This window comes from Rhagoletis zephyria, unplaced genomic scaffold (genome assembly GCF_001687245.7).
Source record: "Rhagoletis zephyria isolate East Lansing unplaced genomic scaffold, Rhagoletis_zephyria_1.1 Rzeph_scaffold_04188, whole genome shotgun sequence".
Taxonomy (NCBI): Eukaryota; Metazoa; Arthropoda; class Insecta; order Diptera; family Tephritidae; genus Rhagoletis; species Rhagoletis zephyria.
Genome location: NW_016161271.1, coordinates 25,041 through 43,980, shown reverse-complemented (window position 1 = coordinate 43,980; position 18,940 = coordinate 25,041). Strand labels below are relative to the sequence as shown.

General features: G+C 36.0%; 1 protein-coding gene across 1 annotated transcript; it reads right to left on the bottom strand.

Annotated features, from left to right (window-relative positions):
* Nucleotides 1–909: 909 nt before the first annotated feature.
* On the bottom strand, nt 910–4,665 carry LOC108370377 (RNA-directed DNA polymerase from mobile element jockey-like). Its single transcript, XM_017625706.1, has 2 exons — nt 4,182–4,665; nt 910–3,732 (listed from the first exon to the last, which is right to left on the bottom strand). The coding sequence occupies exons 1-2, from the start codon at nt 4,663–4,665 to the stop codon at nt 1,028–1,030; spliced, it is 3,189 nt and encodes a 1,062-aa protein (XP_017481195.1). The 3' UTR covers nt 910–1,027.
* Between the last annotated feature and the right edge of the window lie 14,275 nt (nt 4,666–18,940).

Genomic DNA, 18,940 nt, shown 5'->3' with positions numbered 1-18,940 from the left:
GGCATATCAATAGTAAGTGCTTATAAAAAGGTCTATATAAATGAGTTTGTAAAAGTGGTGTGGCGCATCCCATAGGCGTGGATATTTTAATCAGCTATAACTTCCGTGACATAAGTCCCTCGAACTTGAAATTTAATATGCAGACATATCAATGGTAGGTGCTTATAGTAAGGTGCATATGAATGAGTTTATAAAAGGGGGCGTGGCACATCCCGTAGGCGTGGAATTTTTAATCAGCCATAAATTGGGAACCAGAAGTCACATGAACTTGAAATTTGGTATTCAGACATAGGTATCTATGGAAGGTGTTCAGAGTAAAGTATATATAAATGAGTTTGTAAATGGAGGATATACATATATGCATTCATATATTAAATAACTCGGATATTTAAAACTGTGTGTGTGTTTTTTTTTTGAAACCTTACCGTCTTTAGATTATTTTGAACTGGAAAGATTAAATCGTTTTTTACTCCCGCGATGCTGTTAAACGAAAATGGTTCATTCATAATGAATAAAACTGCTTCCGAATTAAGCATTCTACCAGAAAAGTGCAGCTATACTAAAACAGTTAAGCGAATAGGCAGCTAAACGTAGTGTACTGTAGAAAACTAATTTTAATTCAGAAATTTGATCCTTACCTTAATCCACCTAATATTAATAATGGAACACGATTTGTAGTACAAGTGATGATCAATATATAATTTAGTTAAAGCACAATAAAGCTATAAATTTTCATTCATTTCATTTATTGCCCAAAATCACATTAGATATACAAGTTTACATATGTACTTATGTTAAATAATTGTATTATTTAGTGTTATCCTAACATACTTTTGTATTTATCTAGGAGTTTAAAATTTATTTTAATATTTCGTATATACATATGAAAAGTCAGTTAATATTATTTTTTTACATTTGCGTTTTGCAAGATCTATTTTAAAACTTATTAATATTCTCCCAAAAAGGGCTAAAAAGGAGATATACTGATACATACATGTTTAAGAAACCTATGTTAAGCAACTACAAGCTACTCTACTATAAATTGGTCGGTATTATAAACTAGATTATCATCATTGAAATTGTAAGATTTGTATCGCCTATGATAGTATATTGTTTTATTATTTTTATGAAGCATTAAATTATTTTTTAATATTTTTAAATATATTGGAGATAAGTATCTTTCTGTTATAGGTAAAGATATTTCTGTTTGTTTTGAGAGGTATTTATTAATCAATTCATTTTGCATGTATGCCATTCTTTCAACAAATCGATATGAAGATTTGATTAGGAAGGAATCTATTCGTGATATTCCGCATTTTTTGTAAAGAACTTTATTGGATACTCTCTTCCGAAAAGTACCTGTTCTGTAGGGTTGGCGGTTGAGTCCGCTACAAAGTCGTAAGATATATCGCTCAAATCTTCTGAGTCGTTCCATTTGGCTTGAGGAAATGTTGAACCATATAGGATGACCATAAGAAATTATTGGCCTAATTATTTGTTTATATATATTCAATTTAATGCAGTTTGAGAGACCACTCTGTCTTTTAATTAAGTTAGAATAACAGAAAAACATTTTTTTTGCTTTTCCCAAAATAAAATCTATGTGTCTCACAAAGGTAAATTTACTGTCCAATATTATGCCTAAATATTTTATTTGTTCTTTGCTGCTTATTTTTATACCATTAATTTTAATTAGGGGCTCATACTTTCGAGCGTTTGGAAGCAAATTTTTTTTAACTCCCTTGATAATGGCGGTTTCGCTTTTATCGAGATTTACTTTTAATTTCCATTTTTGAAAGTGTCTATTAAGTTCATACAGGTATAGGTTGATGGCTTCGTTAGCTTTAGCTATGCGTGGGTGAGATCCCAATATAAGGATATCGTCCGCGTATATAATAACTTTTATATCAGAGTTACAGATTATAGTACCCACTGGCGGGTCAGGGAAATCCGCTAGAAATATGTTGTACAATATCGGTCCCAGTAAAGAACCTTGGGGCACGCCTGCGGCAACATCCCTTATACTAGAATTATGTAGAGATTCACTTACATAAAATGTTCGATCTTTTAAGTAGCTATGCAACATCTTGCACACATTTTTATCAAAGTTAAATATTCTATACATTTTAAATATAATGCCTTCTACCCATGCAGTATCGAATGCTTTTTCTAAATCTAGACTTACTAGTATAGTTGCTTGTCGGCGATTCAGATTACTGCATACAAAGTCAGATAGAAGTGTTAATGCGTGATTCGTAGAGTGGTATGGGCGAAAGCCAAATTGGTAATCTTTCATAATATTTCGCTCCTCCATATGTTGCTTAACTTTTTCAAGTATAAAGTGCTCTAATAGTTTACTTATATTAGAAAGAAGGGATATTGGGCGGTAACCCAGAACAGAATTGGGATTAGAATTTGGTTTTGGCACACAGATTATCTTTGCAGTTTTCCATTGGGTGGAAAAATATCCTATATTTAGCGAGTGGTTGAAAAGAATAGCTAAGAATCTCCAGAAATCGTTAGTTGTTCTCTTAAGCAAGAAGTTCGAGATACCGTCATCACCACAACTCTTTTTATTATTCGTTAATCGTAAGACGGCACCAATTTTCTCAGCGCTTACAAGTTCATATTGTTGTTCAGAATCGTTCGTATTAAGCTCACCATCTGCTGTTACATTGTTTGAGAAATATACTATTGGTTCATTAGACTGAGTTATTTCTGCCACATTATTTTCAATCAAGTCTGAAAAGCTTTCCTCTCCGAGGTGTAGGTTTTGACGGTGTACTTGCTCAAACGCGTAAGCTAGAGCATTTACTTTGTATAAATTTTCGGTTAAGACAATGTCGCTACTATTATTGTTGCTTGTTGGGTCAACATAGGGAAGGTCAATATCGATATTTTCCCGATTAATTATCAAGTCTGGGATTTCCGACGTTTTTTTTAATCCACACAGTCCTTTAATTTTGCTGTAGGTTTTGTTGTTCATACGTATTTTGGCAAAGTAGTTTGACCAATATCTGTCTTCATGCAAACGAATACGCTCTTCTATTATTTTAGTAAGGTTTCGAATTATAGCTGTCAGAGTGTTTTTACGCCGAGGATCTACACATCTTGAGACGGTGCGGCGTAAACGTTTCTTTTCGGATATTAGATCAAGTATTTCTGTAGGAAGGCTTATTAGACCACGGTTGCGCACCTTAACTTTTGGTATCGCCCCTGAGTTAAGAGCTGAGTTAACTGCTTTACTGAGATTAACAACACAATCGTCAATCTCTTTTCTCGATACATTGCAGTTAGTTGGTAGGTAGTTCGTACTAATATTGGCTAAAAGAACGTTATTAAACATTTTAAAATCAGTTTTATCATAATTGAAATATTCGGTTGGCTGGCAATCGAGTACATTATGTTCCGATTCTAGCATCAATTCGACAGCACTATGATCCGATTCAAATTCATGTGTTTTCAAGCAATTCACGTATCCATTTTCTTCGTCAAAGCTTATTCCAGCACTTACAGGGATACCTATTTTTTTAATTAATTGGCCTGTTTCACTATCGGTATATACATGCTCTTTGTTGTTATTTTCTTTTTGGGGTATTTTACATTCACCAGGGCCATGAGTATCAATACATTTGACACAGCGGTATGGCAGATAACAATTACTTGCAACATGTGTAAATCGTTGGCAGTTCTTACATTGCGAGGGTACCATTGGTTTTAATTTTTCGAAATCTACTTTACAATTTAGAATATACTTAATATTATAGAAATCAGATAGCTTAGAGTTATGGCCGAGTTGGATTATCCAATTGTCTCTTTTAAATTTTGTTTAAGTTTCTCAATTAAGTTAAGAATCTCAATATCAAGATTAAGGTCATTAAGATAAGCAACAATTTCGTCGCATTCATAAACATTTGACAGTTTTTTAATAACTATTGAATATGGCTTTTCCTCATTGGGAGTAAAAGTATAAAAATGTATTTTCTTATTTATTAGGAAGGTCTTAATTTCTTTATAGTCATTTATAACGCCTGAACTTATATGTGTTACGTTTTTGTTAATAATATTGAAAACAAAGTTTTTGTGTTTTAATAATTGCTGTAAGTTAATTGACATTTCTTTTTGGTTAATGTTATAGCAAATAAATACCGGCGGATTCTCTTTACTTTTTTTTGACCCACGTTTTGGTATTGATTTTGTCTGTTTAGGCATTGTTTTTGGAGGAATTTCCGAAGTTTTATTGCTCTCTTCTCTTTGAGGAGCGGAGAAATTTTCTTCCATTTCAATTTCAGTAGTGTCGTCTTCTAACATAGAAGTATGGTGATCTTCATTGTTTTTATTTGGATTTTTCTTTAGTTGTTCATTCTCCTCTTTGAGAATTGCTTTTTCAGAGTTAAGTTGTAATATTATGCTCTTTAGTTCATTGATTTGTGCGGTAAGTGATTGGAGTAACGCCATCAATGCTTGCTTGCTTACAGCTTCGTCACCAATATCTTCAATCTCTCGATATGAGTCTATTTGCCCTTCTCTTTGTTCTCTGCGTCTCTTTATTAGGTACTCAGCTTTAGCATTAGTTTTAACACGAGTGTTATCAATAACATTGTTGCTATTTGTTTTCACAAATTCAAGGTCACCTTGATGTTTACTTTGCACGTTTGCACACATTTCTGAAGTTTTAGCAAAATTGCTATTAATTAAGTTTGTAGATTATAATAAACTTAGGTTAGAGATATCGAAGATAACTTGGCCCCAGTATGATGGGAATGCTGAAGATAGTGCCTTACATTTTAGCAATTCCTTACGCCACATTTTCAGTAAAATCATTCCTCTTGTTAAGGAAGCTAACGTAACGTCTAACGCTCAGTGGTTTACTGGCGAATTGAAACGCTTAAAAAATCAAAAATCCAAAGCATTTAAGCTTTTTNCCAATTTACCTAAAGCTATAAATATGGCTCATAAGGATGCCTTAACCCTCTAACGAGCAAGTCCGCCCTGAGGTGGCCTTTACATAATCAACTTTAATTTCAAAGACAAATTAAGTTTGGTTCAATTTCGTAAAAGAACCGTCAGAAATTATATCCACTTCTATTTTGGCAGAAGGAACAAGTGTACCACGGCGTTTCGTTTTGATTTTATTTTCAGTTGAATGTAGAAAGTCAATGTAAAAGCACGAAAATATCTGGCGACCAACTCTTTTTTTTTAAAGTGAGAATTAAAAGTGGTTTAAGTGTTTATCGTGACCATTTTTGTGGAAAGCTAAGTGAATTTATTTTGTGAATATATATCATTTAATGAAAAAATTTAGTTAATTGGAGGTTTAGAAGCAAATAAGTGAAAATTAATGTTTTTTGAGGTTTGCTACTGACCCTTAAATTTTGTTTGAAGTTCTATTTTGGCAGAAGGAACAAGTGTACCACGGCGTTTCGTTTTGATTTTATTTTCAGTTGAATGTAGAAAGTCAATGTGAAAGCACGAAAATATCTGGCGACCAACTCTTTTTTTTTAAAGTGAGAATTAAAAGTGGTTTAAGTGTTTATCGTGACCATTTTTGTGGAAAGCTAAGTGAATTTATTTTGTGAATATATATCATTTAATGAAAAAATTTAGTTAATTGGAGGTTTAGAAGCAAATAAGTGAAAATTAATGTTTTTTGAGGTTTGCTACTGACCCTTAAATTTTTTTTGAAGTTTTTAGCAATGGATTGTAGAAATAGCAGAAAATTTAACTTAAGTAAATTGAGCGAAGAAGAATTACTAGAGTTAATGGAATCGGTCGAGTTAGACGACGATGATGAAGATTTTAGTAGTGATGATGAGTTGAAAGACCCGGATTACATGGCAGAAGAAATCTCTCCAGATGACGAACAAATTATTTCAGCGTGCCTTCGAGAAATGGACGATAGGTCTGATTCATTAATTCAAACCTCCAATTTTTCCATAAACATTAGTTCAATTGATGGTGGGTATGTAGCCTCTACTTCCACTGCAGTAAAATCAACAAGAAGAGATCGATCTCAATCACCGTCTCTTGAAATTGCTGGTCCTTCTGTTATCCCTTCTTCTGGTGGTTTTACAGGAGCAGATATGTGTTTTTCACTGAAACTTAGATATTTTATTTACCGATAAGATAAGTATGATTTACAGATCTTGAAGCTATCTCGAAAAATTCAAGCGAATTTTCCAACATATTATGGCGAAGGCAAAATTTGGTATTGCATGTGAATGAAATGTCATTCCGAGGAAATTCTGGTTTACCACCAGACATCAAAGAACTTGAAACGCCAAAGCAAATTTTCTGTTATTTTTTTAAAAAGGATATAGTTTCTTTCATTGCGGAAGAGACAAGTCGAGCGGCCTTCGCAGAAAATATCAACAACCAGTTCAAGGTAGATGTCGACGGAATCTACAAGTACATTGGCATACTGCTTTACATGTCTTTTTACCATTATCCCAATTTGGAAAGTTATTGGGGAAAAAATACTTTCACTCCAATTGAAAAGACGATGCCTGTAAAACAGTTTTTGGCTATAAAAAAATATTTGTGCTTTGCTGATGAGAGTAAGAGAATTAAAAAAGATCAAACAGGATATGATCCACTATTTCGAATCTGGAAACTGTCCGATGAACTCAACAAGCGGTTTGATTCAGTCCCAAAAACCTCGCGACTATGCGTTGACGAACAGATGTGTAGTACGAAATTGAAACACCATCTTCGTCAATATATGCCCAACAAACCGCACAAGTGGGGTATAAAATTATTTGTGTTGTGTGACTCAAATGGGTTTGCCTACCGTTTCGAAGTTTATAATGGAGCTGGTGACAATGTGGTTTTACCAGGAGAGCCTGATCTTGGAAGTACGGCCAATGTTGTTATACGTTTATCGCAGACAATTCCAGATTTCGTCAATCATATACTTTTCTTCGATAATTTCTACACATCGTTGCCTTTGCTAGTGTACTTGCGTGCCAGAGGAATCTATAGTTTAGGCACGATACGAGCTAATCNATACGTTTATCGCAGACAATTCCAGATTTCGTCAATCATATACTTTTCTTCGATAATTTCTACACATCGTTGCCTTTGCTAGTGTACTTGCGTGCCAGAGGAATCTATAGTTTAGGCACGATACGAGCCAATCAAATTCCGAATTGTAAACTTCCTTTGGATCAAGACGTTAAGAATGAAAAAAGAGGCTACTCAGTTGAGCATGTTGGCAATTCGTATGGAGTTAATATTAACACAGTGCTGTGGAAGGACAATAAAACCGTACGATTAGCATCAACTTATGTTGGAATTCAACCTTTTAAAAGACCAAACGAAGATAAGCAACCTGACAAAGTGACACGCTACGATCGAAAAGTAAAACAGTACACAGATGTTGACTGTCCGCGAATTGTACGCGAATACAACAATAATATGGGAGGAGTGGACTTAATGGATGGTCTTATTTTGCGTTATCATATTCAAGCTAAAACTCGAAACCCAATGACGAGAATTTTTTACCATTTTGTTGACATGGCTGCAACAAATGCTTACATTTTGTATCGGCGACTGCATTCGGAAAAATTAAATGACTCAAATAAATCGGCGGAAGAAGAAAGATTATTGAAATTGCCTTAGTTTCGTGAAAATATTGCCGCTGGTCTTGTTGCTTCTACTACCAATCGTTCTGCTGGTCGTCCAAGCTCAGCACAAATCGAAAAGAAACTAAGTGTGGGAAAAAGAGCTGAGCATCCAGTTGAAGATGTCCGTTTCGATTTGTATGATCTTTTCCTGTTTGGCTTTCCAAAGGTGCTGGCAAAAAAAGGTGCAAGTTATGTTTAACTTCAGAGACGCAATGCTTTTGCCCCAAATGCAAGCTAAATTTATTCTGTTCTACCAACAAAAACTGTTTTTTTGATTACCATCATAAGAAATAAAAAAAACATTTATTTAAAATCATCCTTTCCTTTTTTCAATTTTTAGCATGAAATATACATGGCTATTTTTTTCATTGTTTTTATTGACCTAAACCGGCAAGGCTGCCCTGAGGCGGACTTCAGATTTTTCTCACCTGAAGACATAAAAAACACAAAAAAAATTAGATAATAACTTTTCTGAAATTTTTCGGTCCTCCTTACACTAAAAAAAATTACCAGTTTTCTTCATTCAGGATTTAAATTTTGCCTGTTAGAGGGTTAATATAAACAAAGAAAATAGTTTGCCTCCTTTAAATTATGCTGAACTGAATATTTGTATTACTGTTTTGTATTTTTATTTGTTTACCCCGAACGACGTCGGGTGCTCTGCTAGTCTATATATACACTGAGGAGCAAAACCGGAACAGTTATACATAATGTGAATTTTCATGCAATATATTCGCAATATATAAACGCTTTTATGTAATCTAGTTTCGGAATTCTAATTTCCAATGTTTATTTCATCAGGAGGCTTAAAAATAATAGTTAATACAAGCAGATAAAGAAGAAAATTGCAAAAAAACGTAGCAACTTGATTGTTCCAGTTTTGCACCCGACAGAAAATTTTACCATTTGCTAGACTTTTAATAAATTGGCCATAACCAATTTGAATATTTTAGCTTTTATGGTCATCTTGGGATACTTTCGCACAGGTTTTAGACGAAATCTGTTGAGAACGCGCACCGGTTTTCCTCAACGCCATGCCCAAGGTCTTGCATGTGATTGGGCGAATTTTCGCAATTGAACAGTGGCATTTTCAAACAATTCCATAAGTTTTCTGTTTAATCAATTCTGGGCTTTACGCAGGTCTCTCCATGATTATAAAAACTTTGGATTTATACCTATGTGGCCCCAGTTTCGGAGGATATTTCTGATCAGTGTCCTGTTAAAATTGATAAAAGCCTGCGAAAAATATCCTCGGAAATTGCCAAATTCTTTGAAAATGCTCATTTGTTGTCACTTTTCTTTTTACCATCGATTTTACCACAGTTCTTACTCCCTAAGGCGTAACACGGCCCTACATCATTAAATGTACACATACAAACCTAATAGTTTAAATATTTTGGGACGTTAGGCGTATCCCTGATGCAGGTGCACAGCACTTGAACCAATATTCCGGCTTAAAACGTTTAATTTAATCCTCAGAGTTAAAAAATTTAGGGCCGTGCCCTAATTAATAGTAAATTTTGGTGGAATAATGTGGTCGTTTATGAAGAACTTGTAAATTCCCGCTTCAAAATAATACCAATCCAATGTTTTTTCTTAGTAAAAATGCGTTTCTGACAAAAATTTTTTCTGGATGTCAAAGCAGGCTTTCTCCTCTTTATCTTTGCGCTGCAATAACTTGTTCCCATGTCTTACATAATGTCCAGTCATTTGCTTTGTGGTGAAAAAGCAGTAATTTTTGATTTTGAATCAATTTGGTATTCAGAGACCCCCCAATATTCCTTGCCTAGCAAATTTGCAATTTTTTGTGGTCTCTTGATCTTGCAGACTGAGGTCCGCCCTTTTATCGTTTGTTTAGATGACCATAAAACGGACATTTGCCCGATGTGATTTCTTTCTTTATGGCGTAGCCTTTCTGACCGTTTTGCAAAAACTTTAAATTCTTTTTGCTTGGGTTGTGCACTTAAAGCATTCACAACCAAAATCCCACGCGCCTCGATTACAAAATTGCAGGAAATGAGACAGAACTCCTCTTTGAATTATAAAATTCAGCAAATACTAAGAGGGTGCAAAACTGGAACAATCCAGTTCATTTTTGTTTGGTCATTTTTTCTGAGTTTCCATATGCGAATCTTAAAATTTTTATGGTAAAACGTTTAGTTAAACATCGGTAAGGCGAAATGGAAGTTTGAATTACCATAAAGTAAATAAACTGAAGAAGTACATTTCCACAAACTTAACTTTCCGTTCTATTGTTCCAGTTTTGCTCTTCTATATATATAAAAACGAAATGTTTTTTCGTATGACCGCGATTCCTGACCAAACGCCTGAATCGATTTAAATTCTGTAAAAAGCACATTTTTGGACCTTCTGTGTGGAAGGCTCTTTGATTTAAAAAAATTTGAAATTTTTTGTTGTTGTTGCCGAAAAATGAAGAAAGCTGAGACGTCACCATTTCACAATTTCATAGAGTTTTCCGTATATTGAATGTCACTAAACTACTAAACAACTGGACCGATTTCGTTCATATTTGGAACATATATCAGTACCTCGAAAAGAAATTGTCCTGCCAAAAATGTGCTCGCTGGGTGGCGCTGGGGTCAGGATATTCCTATAAATTGCATTTAATTGCCAATATGGCTCATATTTAGAATACAATTTAGCCGATTGAAAACAAATATTTTAACTTAAAACTTACACGNAAATTCTTTTTGCTTGGGTTGTGCACTTAAAGCATTCACAACCAAAATCCCACGCGCCTCGATTACAAAATTGCAGGAAATGAGACAGAACTCCTCTTTGAATTATAAAATTCAGCAAATACTAAGAGGGTGCAAAACTGGAACAATCCAGTTCATTTTTGTTTGGTCATTTTTTCTGAGTTTCCATATGCGAATCTTAAAATTTTTATGGTAAAACGTTTAGTTAAACATCGGTAAGGCGAAATGGAAGTTTGAATTACCATAAAGTAAATAAACTGAAGAAGTACATTTCCACAAACTTAACTTTCCGTTCTATTGTTCCAGTTTTGCTCTTCTATATATATAAAAACGAAATGTTTTTTCGTATGACCGCGATTCCTGACCAAACGCCTGAATCGATTTAAATTCTGTAAAAAGCACATTTTTGGACCTTCTGTGTGGAAGGCTCTTTGATTTAAAAAAATTTGAAATTTTTTGTTGTTGTTGCCGAAAAATGAAGAAAGCTGAGACGTCACCATTTCACAATTTCATAGAGTTTTCCGTATATTGAATGTCACTAAACTACTAAACAACTGGACCGATTTCGTTCATATTTGGAACATATATCAGTACCTCGAAAAGAAATTGTCCTGCCAAAAATGTGCTCGCTGGGTGGCGCTGGGGTCAGGATATTCCTATAAATTGCATTTAATTGCCAATATGGCTCATATTTAGAATACAATTTAGCCGATTGAAAACAAATATTTTAACTTAAAACTTACACGATAGGTGGCCCATTAGCCGAGATATCCCCAAAAATTATTTTACGCTAAGAGAAGGATAGATCTACTATCTATTTGTGAAAGTATGTATGTTGTATGTATGTATGTATGTGCCATGTTGCAGTCTAAAGAGACGGACAAAATCGAACAAAATTTTGACAGAGTATTGCCTTGACATCTGGGCCTATTATAGGGTGAAAAAATTGGGATCCGATAAAGGGGCGCGGCACCTCCCATACGGGTGAAATGTTTAATCAGCCATAACTTCCAGACCATAAACCACATGAACTTGAAACTTGGTATGCAGACATGTTAATGGTAGGGGCTCATAGGAGTGTATATATAAACGAGTTTGCAAAAGGGGGCGTGGCACATCCCATAGGCGTGGCATTTTTTTTCAGCTATAACTTCGGAACCATAGTACCACGAACTTGAAATTAGGTATGCGGACATATCAATGGTAGGTGCTTATAGGAGGGTATATTTAATCGAGTTTGTTTAAAGGGGTCGTGGCACATCCCATAGGCGTGGAATATTTTATCAGCTATAACTTTGGAACCACAAGTCCCACGAACTTGAAATTAGGTATGCGGACATATCAATGGTGGTGACAGGTAATAAGATCAACGGAAATAAGTTCAATTGACTTTATTTCCCACCCTGGTGCGAAATAATGTCAATTGACATTATTACCTTTTTAAAAACGAAATAAAATCAATTGACATTATTTCTCTTACAAATATTAAATTTGCTTAGCTTCGNCAATGGTAGGTGCTTATAGGAGGGTATATATAAACGGGTTTACGAAAGGGGCGCGGCACATCTCATAGGCGTGGAATATTTTATCACATATAACTTCGGAACCTTAAGTCCCACGAACTTGAAATTAGGTATGCAGACATATCAATGGTAGGTGCTTATAGGAGGGTATATATAAACGAGTTTGTAGACAAGGGCGTGGCACATCCCATAGGCGTGGAATTTTTTATCAGCTGTAACTTCGGAACCATAAGTCACACGAACTTGAAATTCGGTATGCAGAAATATCAATGGTAGGTCCTTATAGAAGGGTATATATAAAGGAGTTTGTAAAAGGGGCGTGGCACATTCCATATGCGCGAAATTTTTTATCAGCTATAACTTCGGAACCACAAGTCACACGAACTTGAAATTATGTATGCGGACATATCAATGGTAGGTGCTTATAGGAGGGTATATATAAACGAGTTTGTAAACAAGGGCGTGGCACATCCCATAGGCGTGGAATTTTTTATCAGCTGTAACCTCGGAACCATAAGTCACATGAACTTGAAATTCGGTATGCAGACATATCAATGGTGGGCGCTTATAGGAGGGTATATATAAAGGAGTTTGTAGAAGGGGGCGTGGCACATCCCATAGGCGTGGAATCTTTTATCAGCTATAACTTCGGAACCATAAGTCACATGAACTCGAAATTTGATATGCAGACATTTCAATGGTAGGTGCTTTTTGGAGGGTGTGTATAAACGCACATTCCATAGGCGTGGAAGTTTTTATCAGCTATAATTTCGGAACCATAAGTCACACGAACTTGAAATTTGGTATGCAGACATATCAATGGTAGGCGCTTATACGAGGGTATATATAAACGAGTTTGTTAAAGAGAGCGTGGCACATCCCATAGGCGTGGAATATTTTATCAGCTATAACTTCGGAACCATATTTCCCATGAACTTGAAATTTGGTATGATGGCATATCAATAGTAGGTGCTTATATGAGGGTATATATAAATGAGTTTGTAAATGGGTGCGTGGCACATCCTATGGGCGTATCAGCTATAACTTCGGAACCATAAGTCCCACGAGCTTGAAATTTGGTATGCAAACATATCAATGGTTGGTGTTTATAGGTGGGTATATATAAACGAGTTTGTGAAAGGGGCGTGGAATATGCCATATTCGTTGAAATTTTTATCAGCTATAACTTCGGAACCATAAGTCCCATGAACTTGAAATTTGGTATCAAGGCATATCAATAGTAGGTGCTTATAAAAAGGTCTATATAAATGAGTTTGTAAAAGGGGTGTTGCGCATCCCATAGGCGTGGATATTTTTATCATCTATAACTTCGGAGAAGTAAGTCCCTCGAACTTGAAACTTAATATGCAGACATATCAATGATAGGTGCTTATAGTAAGATGTATATGGAGGAGTTTATAAAAGGGGGCGTGGCACATCCCGTAGGCGTGGAGTTTTATTTGGAAACCGGAAATAGTCTCAACAAAAATGTTTGCACATTCTGAAAGATTGCGCTAAAAAAATATGCATACTCAGAAATCCAAAAGTCGTTCTTTTATCCTGGGACATATAATCCCAATACATATTTGCTGTGGGATATATAATCCCAATAAGAGTTTTAGACGAGAAAAGTAAATTTGAGAAGTAAATAAAATATTAGAAAAATAGCTATATTTAGCGAAATTTCATATTTATTTGACTTATTAATTGTACTTGAATTATTAGTTTAATTTGTGGAAAGGTCCAAAACACTTGTAGCACAACGCGTTTTTACACCCAGAACAGATCATTTTTGTTCGCTTTTCGATTCCAAGTGAAGTGCAGCGTACGCAACGGCAACGCTTCTCTTGCTCCACTTGCAAGTGATCTCCAACGTTGAGGCTATCAGTCTTTGAGTGCTTAGGAGTTCTTCCTCCCTGTCGACGAGGCGTTGTCTCATGCCTTTTATTTCCTTCGAAAATCATTGCTTCAGCAAGGGGGACAAGAAAGTCTTTTAGTGATAACTTTTGCTTCTTATGTTCAGTATAAACAATCAATGAATTTGTGACGCTTACCATTAATACTTGCGATTGAAATAATAAACGGTTGTCATCTGGTCGGCGATTCAAAGCTGTCAGACGCTGATTAGTACATTCAGCAATTCGAATGCACAAACTGTAAGGAAATATCTTGGAAAGCACGTTGAACTCGGTGCAATCGTGAGTAAAATCAAGGAGAATATTGCAGTCTCGCTCAGTTGGAATTTCATACTTTGGATTGAACCAGAGCAACATTTAACCACTGGGAAATCTCATCGTTTATTTCTGTAGGCTCAGCGACGGTATTGATATTATCGTCAGGTTCTGATGCAGATTCAGTGTTTTCGGAACTCTCAAGGAAATATTCACTCCCAGAGTCCTCAAAAGTAACATTCGAGTCTGACTCTTCAGACATAATACGCTCAAGACCCTCTTGAGTTAAATTCCTTTTTGCCATCTAAAAAACATTTTGGGACAATCAATCCCACGTAAAATACTTATTGGGACAATGCATCCCACGTAAAAAACTTATTGGGAGTATATTACCCAATTTTATAAAATGAAGTCTAACCTACCTTTTAATAGTAAAAGACACCACTAAACAATTTAATGTAACAAACCCAACACTTTTTTATACAAACAAATGCAACTTTTGTTGATAACGCTTTTATTGCGACTAATTTCAGCAAATTACCGAAGAAAACTGATCAAATTCCACGTACAATGCGAAATACTTTGTCACGTGGCATCAATGCGCTGAAATGTACCGCTATGTTTTTGTTTACTATTGAAAATAGGCACTTAAATGTGTTTTTGGGACTAATTATACGAGCAATCGCATGCACAGTAATGAAAATCCGAAAATTGGAAAGTTCGTCGGATGTATTATCCCAGTAGTCCCGAAACGGTTAAATTATGCTGAACTGAATATTTGTATTACTGTTTTATATTTTTATTTGTTTACCCCGAACGACGCGTCGCGACGTCGGGTGCTCTGCTAGTCTATATATATGAAAATGAAATGTTTTCCGTATGACGGCGATGCCTGGCCAAACGGCTGAACCGATTTCAATTCTGTAAAAAGCACTTTTTTAGACCTTCTGTGTGGAAGGTTTTTCGATTTAACAAAAATTGAAACTTTTTGTTGTTGTTGCTGAAAAATGAAGAATGCTGAGACGCCACGATTTCACAATTTCATAGAGTTTTCCGTATATTGAATGTCACTAAACTGCTAAACGGCTGGACCGATTTCGTTCATATGTGGAAGATATTTCAGCACCTTGAAGGGAAATATTTCGACTAAAAATTTAATCGCTGGGTGGCGCTGGGGTGGGGATATTCATAAAAATTGCATTTACTAGCTGATTTGCCTCATATTTAGAAAAAAAAATTTAGCCAATTTAAAACAAATATTTGGACTTGAAACTTACACGATAGGTGGCCCTGTGGCCGAGACATCCCCAAAAATTATTTTACGCTAAGATACTACTACTACTATATATTTGTGGAAGTATGTATGTATGTATGTATGTGCCGGGTGCAGCCTAAACGGACGGACAGAATCGAACAAAATTTTGACAGAGTATTGCCATGACACCTGGGCCTATAATAGGATAAAAAAATTGGGATTCGACAAGGGGGCGTGGCACCTCCCATAGGCGTGAAATTTTTAATCAGCCATAACTTCGAAACTATAAGTCACATGAACTTGAAATTTGGTATGCAGTCATATATATGTTAGGTGCTTACAGTAGAGTATATATAAATGACTTTGTAAAACAGGGCGTTGCACATCCCATAGGCGTGAAATTTGTTATCAATCATAACTTCGGAACCATAAGTCACATGAACTTGAAATTTGGTATACAGTCATATATATGGCAGGTGCTTATAGTATGGTATAAATAAATGAGTTTGTAGAAGTGCGCGTGGCTCATCCAATAGGCGTGGAATATTTTATCAGCTATAAATCCGAAACTATAAGTCATATGAACTTGAAATTTTTATTCAGTCATACATATGGTAGGTGCTTATAGTAGGGTATATATGACTGAGGTTGTAAAAGTGGGCGTGGCACATCCATAGGAATATTTTATCAGCTATAACTCCGGAACTATAAGCCACATGAACTTGAAATTTGGTATGCAGGCATAACTATGGTAGCTGCTTACAGTAAAGTATATATAAAGGGGTTTGTAAAAGGGGGCGTGGCACATCCCATAGGCGTGGAAATTTTTATCAGCTATAATTTCACAACCATCTGTCACATGAAATTGAAATTAGGTATGCAGACTTATCAGCGGTAGCTGCTTACAGTAGGCTATATATACATGAGCTTGTAAAAAGGGGCGTGGCACATCCCATAGGCATGGACCCTTTAATCAACTATAACTTGGGAACCATAAGTCCCAAGAACTTGAAATTTGGTGTGCAGGCATATCTACGGTAGGCGCTTTAAGTAAGGCATATACAACTGAGAGGAACATCCCATAGGCGTGGAAAATTCGGAATCATATGTCACGTGAAATTGAAATTTGGTACGCAGGCGTATCTATAGTAGGTGCTTATAGTCGGCTATATATAAGTGAGTTTGTAAAAGGGGGAGCGGCACGTCCCATGGACCTGGAATATTTTATCAGCTATAACTTCTGAGCTATAAGTCGCTTGAACTTGAAATTTCGTACGCAGCCATTTTAATGGTAGGTACTTATACTAGGGTATATATAAGTGAGTTTGGAAAAGAGTGCAAGGCACATCCAATAGGCATGGAATTTTTTATCAGCTATAACTTCGGAACTATAAGACCCACGAACTTGAAATTTAGTATGCAGATATATCAATGGTAGGTGCTTATATATAAATGGGTTTGTAAAAGGGGGCGTGGCACATCCCACACGCGTGGAAAATTTTATCAGCTATAATTTCAAAACCAAATTGAAATTGAAATTTGGTACGCAAACGTATCTATGGTAGGTGCTTATAGTAGGGTATCTTAATATATAAATATCCCGTGTCACTGTGTTNCGGTCTATATATAAAAAAATGAAATATTTTTCGTATGACCGCGATGCCTGACCAAACGCCTGAATCGATTTCAATTCTGTAAAAAGCACATTTTTGGACCTTCTGTGTGGAAGGTTCTTTGATTTTAAAAAATATGAAATTTTTTGTTGTTGCCGAAAAATGAAGAAAGCATTTCACTATTTCATAGAGTTTTCCGTATATTGAATGTCACTAAACTACTAAACGGCTGGACCGATTTCGTTCATATTTGGAACATATATCAGTACCTCGAAAAGAAATTGTCCTGCCAAAATTGTACTCGCTAGGTGGCGCTGGGGTCAGGATATTCCTAAAAATTGCATTTAATTGCCAGAATGGCGCATATTTAGAATACAATTTTGCCGATTGAAAACAAATATTTTAACTTAAAATTTACACGATAGGTGGCCCTTTAGCCGAGATATCCCCAAAAATTATTTTACGCTAAGAGAAGGATAGATCTACCATATATTTGTGAAAGTATGTATGTTGTATGTATGTATGTATGTGCCAGGTTGCAGTCTAAACAGAAGGACAGAATCGAACACAGTTTTGACACAGTATTGCCATGACACCTGGGCCTATAATAGGGTGAAAAAATTGGGATCCGATAAAGGGGCGTGGCACCTCCCATACGAGTGAAATGTTTAATCAGCCATAACTTCCAGACCATAAGTCACATGAACTTGAAACTTGGTATGCAGACATGCCAATAGTAGGGTCTCATAGGAGTGTATATATAAACGAGTTTGAAAAGGGGGCGTGGCACGACCCATAGGCGTGGAATTTTTTTCAGCTATAACTTCGGAACCATAGTCCCACGAACTTGAAATTAGGTATGCGGACATATCAATGGTAGGTGCTTATAGGAGGGTATATATAAACGAGTTTCTAAAAAGGGGCGTGCCACATCCCATAGGCGTGGCATTTTTTATCAGCTATAACTTTGGAACCACAAGTCCCACGAACTTGAAATTAGGTATGCGGACATACCAATGGTAGGTGCTTATAGGAGGGTATATATAAAGGAGTTTGTAAAAAGGGGCGTGGCACATCCCATAGCCGTAGAATTTTTTATCAGCCATAACTTCGGAACCATAAGTCCCACGAAATTGAAATTTGGTTTGCAGACATATAAATGGTAGGTGCTTATACGAGGGTATATATAAATGAATTTGCAAAAGGGGCGTGGCACATCTCATAGGCGTGGAATATTTTATCAGCTATAAGTTCGGAACCATAAGTCCCACGAACTTGAAATTAGGTATGCAGACATATCAATGGTAGGTGGTTATAGGAGGGTATATATAGACGAGTTTGTAAACAGGGGCGTGGCACATCCCATAGGCGTGGAATTTTTTATCAGCTGTAACTTCGGAACCATAAGTCACACGAACTTGAAATTGGGTATGCAGACATATCAATGGTAGGTCCTTATAAGAGGGCATATATAAAGGAGTTTGTAAAAGGGGGCATGGCAAATTCCATATGCGCGAAATTTTTTATCAGCTATAACTTCGGAACCATAAGTCACACGAACTTGAAATTTGGTATGCAGACATAGCAATGGTAGGTGCTTATAGGAGAGTATATATAAAGGAGTTTGTAAAAGGGGGCGTGGCACAACCCATAGGCGTGGAATTTTTTATCAGCTATAACTTCGGAACCATAAGTCCCACGAACTTGAAATTAGGTATGCGGACGTACCAATGGTAGGTGCTTATAGGAGGGTATATATAAACGAGTTTGTAAAAAGGGGCGTGGCACATCCCATAGCCGTGGAATTTTTTATCAGCCATAACTTCGGAACCACAAGTCCCACGAAATTGAAATTTGGTTTGCAGACATATCAATGGTAGGTGCTTATAGGAGGGTATATATAAACAAGTTTGCAAAAGGGGCGTGGCACATCCCATAGGCGTGGAATTTTTTATCAGCTGTAACTTCGGAACCATAAGTCCCACGAACTTGAAATTAGGTATGCAGACATATCAATGGTAGGTGCTTATAGG

What these genes read in the sequence shown, in the direction of transcription:
- LOC108370377 (XM_017625706.1), bottom strand. Translation starts at nt 4,665, where the DNA reads ATGTGTGCAAACGTGCAAAGTAAACATCAAGGTGACCTTGAATTTGTG. An exon ending in GACAAAATCAATACCAAAAC is followed by an intron (nt 3,733 to 4,181) that starts GTGGGTCAAAAA and finishes ATTGTAAAGTAG; the next exon opens with ATTTCGAAAAATTAAAACCA.